This window comes from Vombatus ursinus, unplaced genomic scaffold, assembly GCF_900497805.2.
Source record: "Vombatus ursinus unplaced genomic scaffold, bare-nosed wombat genome assembly UNPS02014779.1, whole genome shotgun sequence".
NCBI classification, from domain to species: domain Eukaryota; kingdom Metazoa; phylum Chordata; class Mammalia; order Diprotodontia; family Vombatidae; genus Vombatus; species Vombatus ursinus.
In genome coordinates, this window is record NW_020954557.1 from 45,975,826 (window position 1) to 45,989,447 (window position 13,622).

General features: G+C 37.1%; 1 protein-coding gene across 1 annotated transcript in view; it reads right to left on the bottom strand.

The window, feature by feature from the left end:
* Positions 1-13,622, bottom strand: part of GAD1 (glutamate decarboxylase 1) — a 53,232-nt gene that overhangs the window by 3,259 nt on the left and 36,351 nt on the right. Inside the window, exons 12-15 of the mRNA XM_027866079.1 lie at positions 11,139-11,217; positions 9,490-9,639; positions 8,469-8,576; positions 3,074-3,163 (exon numbers count right to left, since the gene is read on the bottom strand). Coding sequence (XP_027721880.1) covers positions 3,074-3,163; positions 8,469-8,576; positions 9,490-9,639; positions 11,139-11,217 — 427 coding nt within the window. The remainder of the gene's footprint in view (positions 1-3,073; positions 3,164-8,468; positions 8,577-9,489; positions 9,640-11,138; positions 11,218-13,622) is intronic.

Below are 13,622 nucleotides of genomic sequence, written 5' to 3' on the forward strand. Positions count from 1 at the left end.
TGTGTGTGTGTGTGTGTGTGTGTGTGTGTGTGTGTGTGTGTGTGTGTAAAGAGCCCCAGCTTTCAGAAGGCTCAAGAAAACTAGTCCCAGCCCTATATACCATCTCAAGTACATGGTTTGACTACCATAATTTCCAGCCACTTTCGGCTCAGGTTCCAGGGTTTTGTTGACTTCCAGAAAAGTTGATTTTTTTTTTACCATGCTTTAGCAGACCCATTTTTACCATAAATTCAGAAGAAAGAGACAGGGCTGCTAGTCACTCTGGTATGGTTTAAAAAAGAAAAAGAATCTGCTGAGCAATTATAGATTTAGAGCTGGAAGGGACCTTAGGGACTATTGAGTCCATCTGCCTCCTTTTACAGATGAGGAAAGTGAAGCAAACAAAAGTTAAATAATTTGCTCACAGTCACACTGCTAGTAAGTGTCAGAGGCAGGATTTGAACTCAGGTCTTCCTGATGCCCCACCCAGTACAGTATACTATCCACTGAATTACCCAGCTATATAGGACCATAAAGCTGGATCTAGAATGGACCTAAGAGGTTATCAGGGCAGCTAGGTGGTACCGTGGACAGAGCACTGGGCTTGGAAACTGAGGCAATCAGGGGTAAGTCACTTGCCCAACGTCACACAGCTAGTAAGTGTTTGAGCGTGGATTTGAACTCAGGCCTGGCACTCTATCTACTGTGCCACCTAGTTATCCTATTTTAGGTTAGGTCAGGGGTGGGGAACCTGCAGCCTTGAGGCCAAGTGCAGCCCTTTGACCGAATCCAAACTTCACAGAACAAATCCCCTTAAAAGGATTTGTTCTGTAAAATTTGGACTTAGTCAAAAGACAGCACCCAAGGACCTAGAAGGCCACATGTGGCCTCAAGGCCTCAGGTTCCCAACCCCTGGGTTAGATGAACTTTTTTTTTAAGAAGAGAATGACATACCATATTTTAACCTCATCAAATTGGTCTATCTTTTCAGTTATATCTATTTCCCTACCTGGAACTTATAGACAATCTACATTATCTAAGCATACATCTGAATTATATTCTTGGTTGGCAAATTTGGAAAATAAGAACATTTATTGAAATTCACTATCATGAAGGTGCCAGTGGAACTCAACTACTTTCCATTATAGAGACCTCATTCTTTTCTTCTTTTTCCTTCTTCTCACCCCCTTCTTCTACTTTCTTACTCTGTTTCTTTTTCCATCTTATGTATACTCTTCTACATTTTATTCCTTCCCTGGTCATAGGTCAATGGTTCCACTGGTGTTTGCTTCATCCCAGCAATGACACCGAGGGCTAATTTATGATTTGCTTTGTTTAAATACTGTAGGAATCCAGACATAGAGACTGACTTTCCCTTCTCTTACTTACTTCAAGGCACTTATGACCCATGAATATTCTTGGTATAAAAGTCATTGTCTTCAAAGGGCCACTCTATGACATTTTAAGTTTAACAGACCCTGGTTTTACTGCCCTTCAAAGCCTTTGCACTCTGAAGCTGTGACTATCTAATGCCAAATAGTGAGTTGAGAAACAAAAAATCCAGTTAGTCTTAACATCTGATTTTGTTCTGTTTTGTTTTCAATGGCAATGGAAGTGCCTCACTGAACTGAATACTGGTTATGACATCATGTAGACAAAGTGTGAGAATATTCTCACAGGCCATTTACCTGCAAAAAAATAAATTCTTGGCTACATAGAAAAAGCAATTTAATTTGTGGTGAATGTTTTCTTAAAGGAATAAAAATACTTCAACTCATCTACCATTTAAATTAAAAACAGGGAACATAAAACTTTGTTCACTGAGCACAACAAATACTAAAAATACCTTTAGTTTTAGGTTGTGGTCTGTTAAATGTAGAAAAAAGTGAAAAACAGAAGAAAAGTAAGGGAAAAGTAAGAAGATAGGGAGGGAAAGAGAAAGTGAGATGAAAGAGGAGACAGAGGGAGAGAAACATACACTGAGAAAAAATAGAAAAAATGAGAGTGAGAAAAAGATGGAGGGAAAGGAAGGAACAGACATAGCTATAGATACAGACATTGAGAGAATAGAAGCAAGCGAGAGAAAGAGATAGAGAGGGAAAACAAGGGTCAGACAACTATACATACATACATACACACATACGTATATGTGTATACATACATATATGGATACATATATGCATACACACAGAAGAGAGAGACAAAGAGGAAGAAGGGAAGGGAAAGAAAGAGGAAGAGAGAGGCAGATATAGGGAGAGAGAAACATTTCCAGGGCTCATTAGATTTTTGAGGTAAAGGTCAAAACTCTTCGGTTCATTTTAGCGTTTGAGTTTTAGTGTTAGATGCTGCCTTTTAAATTTTAGTTAGCTGCTTCACTACTTGTTATACCTCTTCAACAACTCTAGTCCTCAAAGCTTGAGAGACTACTCTGTTTATTATAAGCAAAGTGATCCACTAGAAAGGAAATGGTAATATATAAAAGACGTGACCAGAACAATTATGACCTTGAGGAGCAGATTCAATCCAACTAAAAGCAGAATTTCATTCCTATTCTGCTATAGAAACTATTTGAATAGAGGGCTGGATTGTTTGCTCTGTGGTTGTACTTACAGGTTCAAGCAATGTTCTCAACTAGATATGCAATTCTTTTTTGATAAGTAATTGAAAATTCAAACACTGAGCCAAGTTTCCATCAAACGTTCCTCTCATTCCCTTTTGTTGTTATTGTTCAGTCTTTTTCAGTCATGTCCAACTCTTTGTGACCCCCATTTGGGGTTTTCTTGGTAAAGATAGTGGAGTGGTTTGTCATTTCTTTCTCTAGCCCATTTTACAGATGTGGAAAGATGAATCCTGGCTATGTTCCAAGTGGGACTCCCATGAATACTGAGACTGATGCCTTACTAAAGCTACAGAGTTGAGCTGACCTTAAAACAAAGATTAAGTTCCCTTGTGACAAGGATAACTCAAAGAAGAAAACTGAATTATTCAAAAATCTTCGATGAAGATGAGCCAAACCATCATATGAGAACAAGCTAACTCTAGGCTGCCAGAGAGAATGCTGAGGGGTAGATGATAGATTGGATATACTCCATACCCTGTGAAGTTTTTCTCGTCTCTCATCACTGTCCGGGACACCCCTGAGGCTTTGTGGAATGTACCAGAAGCAAACATTTGTGTGCTCAGGCTGTGGAGACAAAAACAATGATGCAGTAAAGAATATGAAAAACTGAGGAAAGGTTTTCCCCAACCCCAAATTCTTACTTAAAGTCATATATGAAGTGGGAGGATCTGCGAAGACAAACCTTTCAGATTTCTAATAGCATGACGTTTGAATAAATGTTGCTATGTGCTAAGTAGAGTAACACTTGATATCATTATGCAAAACCAGGGAATAAGACATTCCATATATGAGAATTTTCCCTTCAAGCAATTAAATTTAAAATATATGCATGACAATTGTATGCACATAGATTTCTTGAAAACCTTTTCTAAAAGTTTGATATACTTCCCTGCTCTCTAGTTCCCTCTGTGTAGTAGGTATTCAATAAATATTTGTAGATTTCACTTAATTTACAATTAACATATTTGAACCTTTTCTTGATGACTTAGAATGTGAGCGTGATGGTAAATGTTTGACAACTGGCTCACCAAAAAAAAAAAAAAAAGAGTACACATGACTCACTTTTAAGCTTAATCTTCATTATTTGCATTTTCCATCACTTTTTAAAGTCTAGATAGTCAAGAAAACAATAAATCATGCCCTGATTTGTAGAGTTAACCCATTTCTGATGTGTTTACACTGAAAATTTAACAATTGACTCTCTTGATAATTCAAGCTGGTTCCAGCATGCCTCTGACTCAGAATCCTATTTATGAGCATGCATTTTTATGTTGTGGTTTAATACAGTGATGTCCTCAGGGACCACTGGAGTACTTGGAGTTTTCTACTCTTCATTACATGACCTCATGACTACTGTGGGTTTTTTCTTAGTTCTTCTCTTTTTGTTTATCACAGTTTTTCTGTCCTCTCTCACATTGTCAATTGTCACTTCTCCCTGCTGTCAATATGTCTTCCCCCTGAAGTTTTTCCTTTTCCTTCTAATTTGCAGTGGTCTCATAAATTGGGAGACTTGTTAAAATATGGTATGTATAAATATTATATATAAAAAAGTAAATAGTCTCTTAGTGATGGTCTGAGAGACTCTCCTATGAGTAAAATGCAGCAACTAAGAGTTATTCCCCAATAAATAAGTGGCCAAAAATAATAATTTTCAAAAGAAGAAATATAAACCATTAACAGGCATATAAAATAATGCTCCAAATAACTAATAATGAGACAAATGCAATTACAACAATTTTGAGTTTTTAACTTACATTCATCAAATTGGCAAAGAAGATAAAAGAATCAGTTTAAAACCCTGTTTCAAAAGCCTCTCTGATGGGGAACATAGAAGCTGTTACTGTCTCTTTAAAATCAGAAAAGCTGAGTTATAATTACAACTGTAACTCAATGGCAGCTTCACTCTATGGAATCAGGGAGAATGTGTGAGTTTAACTGATTTATGAGAATCTATGAGAAATTGTGCTGAAAACCAAGAGAAGGAAGATAAGGAGAGACTTCTTTCTTGAGAGAACTGTCTTAACTATTATTTTATGAGGAAACATTAATTAAAAATTTTTATGAAGAGTCAGCATGGAGAGATACTGTTAAGAATGAAAATTTGATAAAAGCTAAAAATGCCATTTTTTCTGTCACATCTGAGACAGCCCAAGAAGAAAGAAGATGGAGACATCTTTCTTTATGAAATTTTTGTAAATATTGCCTTACAAAGAGGATGAAATGAATTCTTTTGAAGAGATTTGTTTTTCTAAGAATACTAAATGGTATGGACTATGCTCTCAGAAGTGAGGTCATATGTCATCATAGCTAGGGTTTAAGAAGACTCTGTTCGTGGTGTTTCTCACAGCTAATTACTATAAATAATTACCCATGTCTTTGTTTTATTATTGACTTTATTGCTACTAAACTATATTATTAATTATAAATGCTTAGTAACCCTAATATTTAATTCTAGGAGATTATAGGATTTAATATAGAGAGAGCTTTAAATAATTACTTATAGAGAAAATAACTTTCAATAGTTTAATAAACAAATAATATTTGATGAACCTGGGTGGAAGCTCTAAGAAGACTTAATTAATTAGGAAATAGGTGGAAATTTTTTTTAATTCATGAGAAAATATACAAATATGCTTCTGGATCATCCTACATTTTAGGATGGCGAGATAAAATGAGGGAATGGGTGAGCAGAAGTTGGTGACCTATGTACCCCTGTTACATAGTCAATACTGGAGGAACTCTGCTAAATCAGGTGTACTAATACATTGTTGGTTGAGCAGCGAATTGGTCCAACCATTATGAAAATCGATTTGAAATTACATAAGAAAACTTTTAGAACTATTCATACTCTCTGACCCAGGAATCCTATTCCTGGACAATAATCCCAGTAGTGCAAGAATATCAGTGACAAAAAGAAAGGCCACATTTATACCAAAATAGTCATAGCATCACTTCTTGTAGTAGTAAAAAATCAAAAAACCCCTGAAAACCAAGTAGGTGCCCATAGATTGGGGAATGACTGAACAAACTGTAGTTTGTGGATATAATTGGATGTTATTGCACTGCAAAAAACAATGATTATAAGGAATTCATAAAAATCAGCAGAGACTTGTATGAACTGACACACAGTGAAGAAAGCAGAGCCAGGAAAAGAAAATGCACAAAGATTACAGTAATTAAATAAAATTTAAATTAAATTAAGACAATACTATCAAAATTCATGTTAAATTCCATGACTAATTTTAGTTCCAGAAGACTGATGATGAAACATTTTTCTCCTCTTGGAGGTAAGGTGGTGGACTACAGGTGTAGAATGTTTGAATACATTATGTTTGTTGGTTTCACTGAATTTCATTTCTTCATTATAAAGGAGGGCTCTATGGGGGAGGTGGTTTATTGGGAAATGATTGTGGTGTGTAAAAAATGCAAATAGTTAGTGAAACATTTTAAAGTGTAAGAGCTTAAGAGTATAGGTTTTGTGATCTCCTTTGGGTATTCAGAGTTCTAAATATTCTTAGAGATTTTATAGTTAAGGTTTTTTTTTAATATCTTCCAGATAAACACTTATTGCCTAACTGTATTTGGTTGTGAAATTTTCATTTCCTAGAAAATGATCCCAATTAACATACATTCCAAATTTTAATCTGCATGATGTTGGTCTATGTTCAGGTTAAACTTAGCTTTTATCTTATTCTCTTCAGAGGGCCATAGTAAAACCTCATTTTAAAGTTGATATCAGAGGACACATATAACATCCCCAATAAACAGTCTGAGCTATAGTGAAGAATGTACAATGTACTACTATGTACTTGTGCACGTGATTTGATCTGTACTATAATCAAAGGCGTGGTATAATGAGAGACAACACACACATATACACAAACATATGTACATATCTGCATCTATTTGTATGTATGTGGTGGAATTTTTGACAATACCCAAGTCAACTCAATGACAAATAAGATCATTAAAGAATAAATTCAATACTCTGCATTTTTCTGAATTAGCCAAGGCATTTTTATTACTCATGTACAAAAAGGGAGAACTGGACCACGGACACAAAAATGAGTCTCATAGCCAAGTCCATTTCCTCCCCAATGGAGTATCCTTCACCAATATATAGCTTTACAACTAGGTTGAAAAAACAAGAGATAAATTAGGAGTGGCCCAGAGTTAAAAGATGAATGGGGGATAGTAGAATGCTGGGAGAGAGATGTACAAAGTTGGGAGACTGATGAGGGTATAGTTAATCAACATAATGACCAAGTTGTGATTAAAACATTCGAAGAACAAGCACTACAAGATGAGTAGGTGCTTCCCAGGGTCTTGCCTAAAGAAAACATTCTTTCCCACGAGAACATATACGCCCATAATTTCTTCAGGTTAGCAACGCCTAGACTTCCCCCAAGCTTTGGCAGAGATGCCAAACAGTCTAGAAGCACAACAAAGTAAGAGGGGCCTGAAGTCTTGATTCTACCAGAGGCTGAGTTAGATGACGAACTCATTGGACCAATAGTGGAAGCATTACAAAGGGAGTTTGTGTAATTGCCTTTAAAATATTTTATGGAGGGGGTAGGCAGCTCTTTGGGTAAAGAATATTGAATCCAACACAGTCTGGAAGCAGAGGGGGAGAGGAGGTGACCTTTTTGGGGGCCTTCCCAGTCTTATGTTTCTATAATGAGTAGTCAACATTCTTACTGATTAGTACATGCTTATTCTATGCTCTTCTACAACCTGGATGAAATTTGAACGGGATTTCTTTTCTTGAACTCCTCTCACAGATTTTACTATTTATGGTAGTCATTTTGTTGTTCGGACCTTGTAGGGGAAACTGCTTTGAACTCACAATAGCAAGTATTAAGAATGGTGTTGGCAGCTGAATTTCATCCCCCTCATGTCCATGGCAACTTGACAGAGAGTCACTTTCCCTCTGGAAGATGGGCTTAAATGATTGTTAAATAGTTATCTTTCTGAGAATTTGTTTTGGAGAGAGACAGAGTTCACATTTGTACCTTGGATTATTTGAAGGTATTTTAAGAATAATATTCATTATAATAACCAAGGTTTGTCCCAAAGAAGAGAAGACGTGCCTCCCTCCTTTCTCTGTAGAGGTCGGGACCTGTGGGTGCAGAACATTGCAAAATCTGCCAGAATCATTCAATATGTAAGTTTTGCTGACTATGATTCTTTTTAGTCTTTGTTATTTTCTGGATAGGAGAGGGGTATGTTTAGAAATAAAGGTATATGTCAGAGGAAAAAAAGATGGTCATAAAATTTAAAACTAAAAAAAAAAAAAGGTTTGTAAAGGGTTAATTTCAGAAGCTAGACTCCTAAGGAAAGGAGGCGGGGAAAATTAGATCTATCCTGCAGAAGTAAGGATTTGAGTTAGAGATGAATTCCTGATTGTAGAGATTAGGAGAGATGATTACTACTAGCAAGGAAAGATATCAGCTGCCTTTTCCCAGAGCCCTTGAAGAATAGGGAAATAGGTCAGTTTCACAGCTGTCCTAGATGGTTTCTATGCACTCTTTCCCAAAGGTAGATAGGCCAGGCTAAGTAATCACTGAACCCATCCCTAAGAGGAAAAACTGTTTGTAAATGTGCTAGTGTGTCTAATGATGCCACTTCCAATTTGAATTCTGGGTCAACCAAAACAACATCATTTAAAAAAAACACATCCAAGATGTCTGGGACAGTAGTATTCTTGTGGGATAAATACCAATGATGAAAACTTAAAAGACTGTTCAGAGTGCAATACCTGGCACACTGGACAAACATGGCCTCACAATAATCACTAGTGGAAACACTCAACAAAACAAAAGCCCTCAACACATGCTATTTATAGTTAGGATAGACTGTAAAGACTTACCTCGCCATCAAAAACCATTTCAAATTCTTCTCTGTTTTTAATTTTGGCATAGAGATACTCTGCCAAATCCAAGCATTTGTTGACCTGATTTTCAAATCCCACTGTGCCCTGTTTTCAAAGGAAGAGAGATATTAATAGAAATATATCATCTCCCTATTTATGTATTAAGATAATTCAATCTTAGAGTCAGAGGAACTTCAGAGGTCACAGTCCAACATCCCACCTGAAGTATCTTTAGTACTTGAAGTCTTTAAAACAAAAGTCCCGGAGTGTGAACACAAGCATTGTGTGATTACCTTCATTTGTCAGAAGGCAAAATATTATTTTTTAAAATAATTAAACAGTTAAGGAGAACCCCCCATAAAAAATCTGACCTTCTGACCTTTGAGATTTTATCTTCCAAAAAATTCCACTGCCCAGTACTTTCAGTCTGAAGTCCTGTTTGCTTTGGACCCTGCCACATATCCCTCCACCTTGAACTTGAAAGTGAACCCTGACCAAACACCCCTTGCTCCCACCCTACCCAAGCAGCATTTCTAATTGCTGTCATACTTTTCTCTTGATCAGTAGGCAGGTGGGAGAGAGACACTGGTCTTTGTGCATTCCCTGGCTTAGCAGGAGTGTCAGATATTTCATTGGCTCCAAGTATTGACAGTATCCAAGTATTGACAACTCGTCAGACTAGTCACAAGCACAAGCTTTGAGAGTTAAGCAGAAGTACAAAGTGTTTGCATGGGTTGGTGTTAACAAAGAGAATAGATAAGCTCTCAGAAGGGCTGATTTGGGGTTGACTAACAAGACTGTGTGGGGTTCCACATGGCCAAAAATCTACATTCTTCAAACTGGCTGGCTGGTCCCAGTTTTATGGATTATCCACTTTGCCAATTACCTGTGATAAATGTTAATGGCAGGTGAGTGGCCTGAAGGCTACCTCCCCCAGCTTAATGTTACCTACCATGCCCTCAGAACTTAGGAATTAAAAGCATTTCTATCCTACTTCCTGGATCCCCTGCTTGCTTACCTTAGCTTTCCACATCAACCAAAACTTGAAAATGTCCACATGGCGGCCACACTGTATGGCTTTATCTCCAGTGTCATAGGAAATGTCATACTGCTTATCTTGCTGGAATAGGTACCCTGCACACATCTGATTGCATCCTTGGAGTATGCCCTAGGGGTGGAAACAGAGAAGTATTTGCATATTGTATTGCTGATTTTCTAAAACATAACTGGATGCACGAAGGGGAGAGGACTTGGGATGACACAGAGCTTTTTTTTCCCCCCAGCTAATAGTATTGTTAAGCTACTCTATGCTGTTTGTCCTACTAAGGGGAAGGTTACTCTTGAGAGAAGTATAATGCAGACTGACTTCCTCTGACTTCCTCTTCCTCTATAGAAACTGTCATCAGAACATAGCCTCTGGAGTCAGATTAAAAACTAATAATTTAAAAAACAAAAAAATAATAACAGTTTTATTTTGTGCTTTAGGACCAGCCTATTTTTTTCCTTTTTTAAATTTAATTTATTTAATTTTTAATTTATGGAATAAAACAAGCATTTCCATAATTTCCATGGCATAATAAATAAGATGATCGCACATGAAACTGCAAATATATTATATATAACTTGCTATTCCTTTTAAATATATAATAGTTATCATGTAAATTTCTTTTTTTCCCCTTTTTCCCTATTTCTAATTTTCTGGTTTCTTTCACAGAAACATAAGTCCATGCTAATAACTTGCAGCTAAAGGTTTTTAGCGTAGGAAGTTACCTCATCAGGTAGGGTTATCACCTTTTCTTTCTCACTTCTGCCCTCTTGGACATAGAGATTTTAAATAACCTTTATACCAAATACTCAGTCGTCAGTACAACTATGGATATTGAACAAGAAGGCCAGTGACTGCCAGCAAGCAGTCCAGAGCTAATATAAACTCATCTGTTTGGCACATATCTCTTCATAATCTGGCCACTTCCAAACTTTCCAGTCTTTTTACACAGCATTCCCTTCCATGTTTTCTGGAGTCTAGCTACATGGGCCTCCTTGCTGTTTGACACACACATACTGTCTCATCTTCTATTTCTGAGTCTTTGTACTGGCCCATGTCTATAATACCATCTCTCCTCCACTCTTCGTTTCAGAATCCTTGGTGTCTTTCAACATTTGGCCCAAATGTCACCTTGCACATGATGCCTTTTCTGATCTTCTCATATGTTGCCCTCCCTCCCTAAAACATTATATTCTTTTTAGATATATTCTCTCTCTTTCTCTCCCTTTCATCCCTTCTCTTTCTTTCTCTGTACACACACACACACACACACACACACACACACACACACACACACACACACACGCTATCTCCCACATTAGAATGTAAGCTCTTTGAGGACAGGGAGTGTTTCACATTTGTCATATTTCCAGTGCCTGCCACAGAGCAGGCACTTAATAAATGTTTGTAGATTGATTAGTAATAGGTTATTGATGTCTGCAAAACCTGGTCCTGATCCCAGTGCAGACAGATTTTTGTTCAAGAACCTCAAAAATTCATGTCTGGGAAGGACAGCAGCATGGCTGCCTAGCTTTGTCTCCAGCACTAGTCCCTTTCTTTCCCTTCTCTCCAGCTACCAAAACTTTTGGTACTTCAGAGTCATTTGCTGAAAGAAAGCAAACCTTTTCTCGCACGAGAATGGCAGAGCATTGTAACAGAACTCCCATCATCTTGTGAGGGTTCCAGGTAACTGAGTTGGCTCTGGAAGAAGAAGAAATTGATACTTATAAGAGAAGATGCATACGGTGGGGCACAATAAATCATGTTCTTTGGGAGTCATCACTGCACATGCATAAGCTGATATACTCTTCACCCACAACCCTAGTTTGGTTGAATAAACATGCTTGTGTATGTTTGATCGGTAAACACAGTGTCAGTGCAGTGAGCAAAATACTTTGCCACTTATTACTAGGAAAGTGACTCAGAGACCCTTCCTTCTTGTACTTATCCATAAAATGGGCTGGTGATGGATCTAATTGCATGTCTACCTCCCTATAATAGCTGGCATCTATATGATGCTTTATGGATATCATCTCATTTGACCCTCACAACAACCCTGGGGGGGGTAGATGCTTTTATTATCCCCATTTTACAAATGAGAAAACTAAGGAATAAAGAGGTTAAGTGACTTGCCCAGGGTCACACAGTTTGTGTCTGAGGCTGGATTTGAACACCAGGTCTTCTTGATTCCAGGTCCAGTGCTCTATGCACCATCCTGATTAATTGCTCTTACTGGGAGGTATGAGGAGATATTCCTAAAAATGCCTATAGACTAGTCAACCATAAAGTTTTGCTGCACAACAAGGTTATTTAAATGCTAAATGATCATGATCTTGCCATTTTCATTGTAACCATAGTTTAACAAGCAAGGTCTCCTACTATCCTAATCACTTATCCAAGACAATTAAGTGATTAAAGAGCACCTTAACAAGGATTTTGCAACATCCGTAAGTGAAATAATGATTAAAACCTTGGCACTCTTGCTTCAATGATACCCAAGCTTATTAAAAATTCCCTGGTGAACCTGGTGGACTCTGCCCCCCTTTAATCAGTAGTTTCATTGAAATATTTATTTGAGGGGCAGCTAGGTGGTGCAGTGGATAGAGCACCGGCCCTGGATTCAGGAGGACCTGAGTTCAAATATGACCTCAGACCAAACACTTGACACTTACTAGCTAGGCAAGTCACTTAACCCCAACTGCCTAAAAATAAAAAAAAAGAAATGTTTGTTTGACCTTCCCATACTATGCCCCTTACTCAGAATTCTTAACTTTCTTTTGTTACAGAGGTCTTTTAGTGGGGAAAGTATTTAATAGATATATTTGTGTCTGTAGAATGTAGATATGATGTGAATAAATACAGAAACACTGAATAATTCCTTCCTCCAAAGATTGTAATGAAGAAAGCAAATCTACTGTGCTTTGCAAAATATTCAGATGACAAGTAATGGATTTTCATCTCATCCCCAGGGGTCAAAGTAGCCCTGCTTAAGCCATAAGGGCCGTAGAGCCAAGGAGATGGGCTAAGGGTCACTCAAAGGGCAAGAGTCCATTCGTTCTTTGCACAACAGATTGTCCTACTCTTAAGGAATTATATTTGTCTCACAAAATGTCATAAACTTTTCTGAACTTCCCAGATTCTAAATAAACAACATATTTATGCTTCAAATAGAAAAAAGAAGATATAGTCAAGGTTTAATTTTTCTTTAGGTAACATAAGCTAATGTATATGTTTTTGTTTTGTTGGGGTTCAGTCATTTCAGTAGTGTCCAACTATTCGTGATCTCATTGGGAGTTTTCTTGGTAAAGATACTGGAGTGGTTTGCCATTTCCTTTTCCAGTTCATTTTACAGATGAGGAACTGAGGCAAACAGGGTTAAGTGACTTGCCCAGGGTCACAAAGCTAGTAAGTGTCTGAGGTCAGATTTAAACTCAGATCTTCCTGACTCCAGGCCTGGCTTTCTATCCACTGCATCATCTAGCTGCATATTTATGTATGTGTATAGATTATGTATTATATGTACATATATATGTATGTATATGTATATATAATACATAATCTATGATATATTCCTATATATACACATATACACAACATATACATAACATATATGTATATGCCTGACATAAGCCAAGCCATTCTCCATGCCTAGCATGCCATCTTTCTTCATCTCCACCTCTCAGAATTCTTAACTCAGGTGCCAATTCATCCATGAAGTCTTCCATGAGCCCTCCTGTTGTTAATGTTCTATTCTATCTCCATTTTCCTTTGGCCATGCTTGTGCCGTGCATGTTGTGAAGCCTGAATAAAATGTAATCTCCCCAGGACAAAGACTTCATTTTTGTCTCTCTAGCCCCCGCTTCTAGCAAAATGCTTTGCATATAGTAGGTCCTTAATAAATGGTTGTTGAATTTCTTTGATTTCTCAAAAAAATTTCCAATTTAAAATTTTGAATCTAAGAAAATCTGAAAAATATTTTGACTCCAGGAATTTTCTTTTTTAGTGAATGTGTGTATATACATATGTGTATATATACACTGAACATATACTCTACACATACAGTATATGTACACAATATACTATACACATACAGTATATGTTTGTAT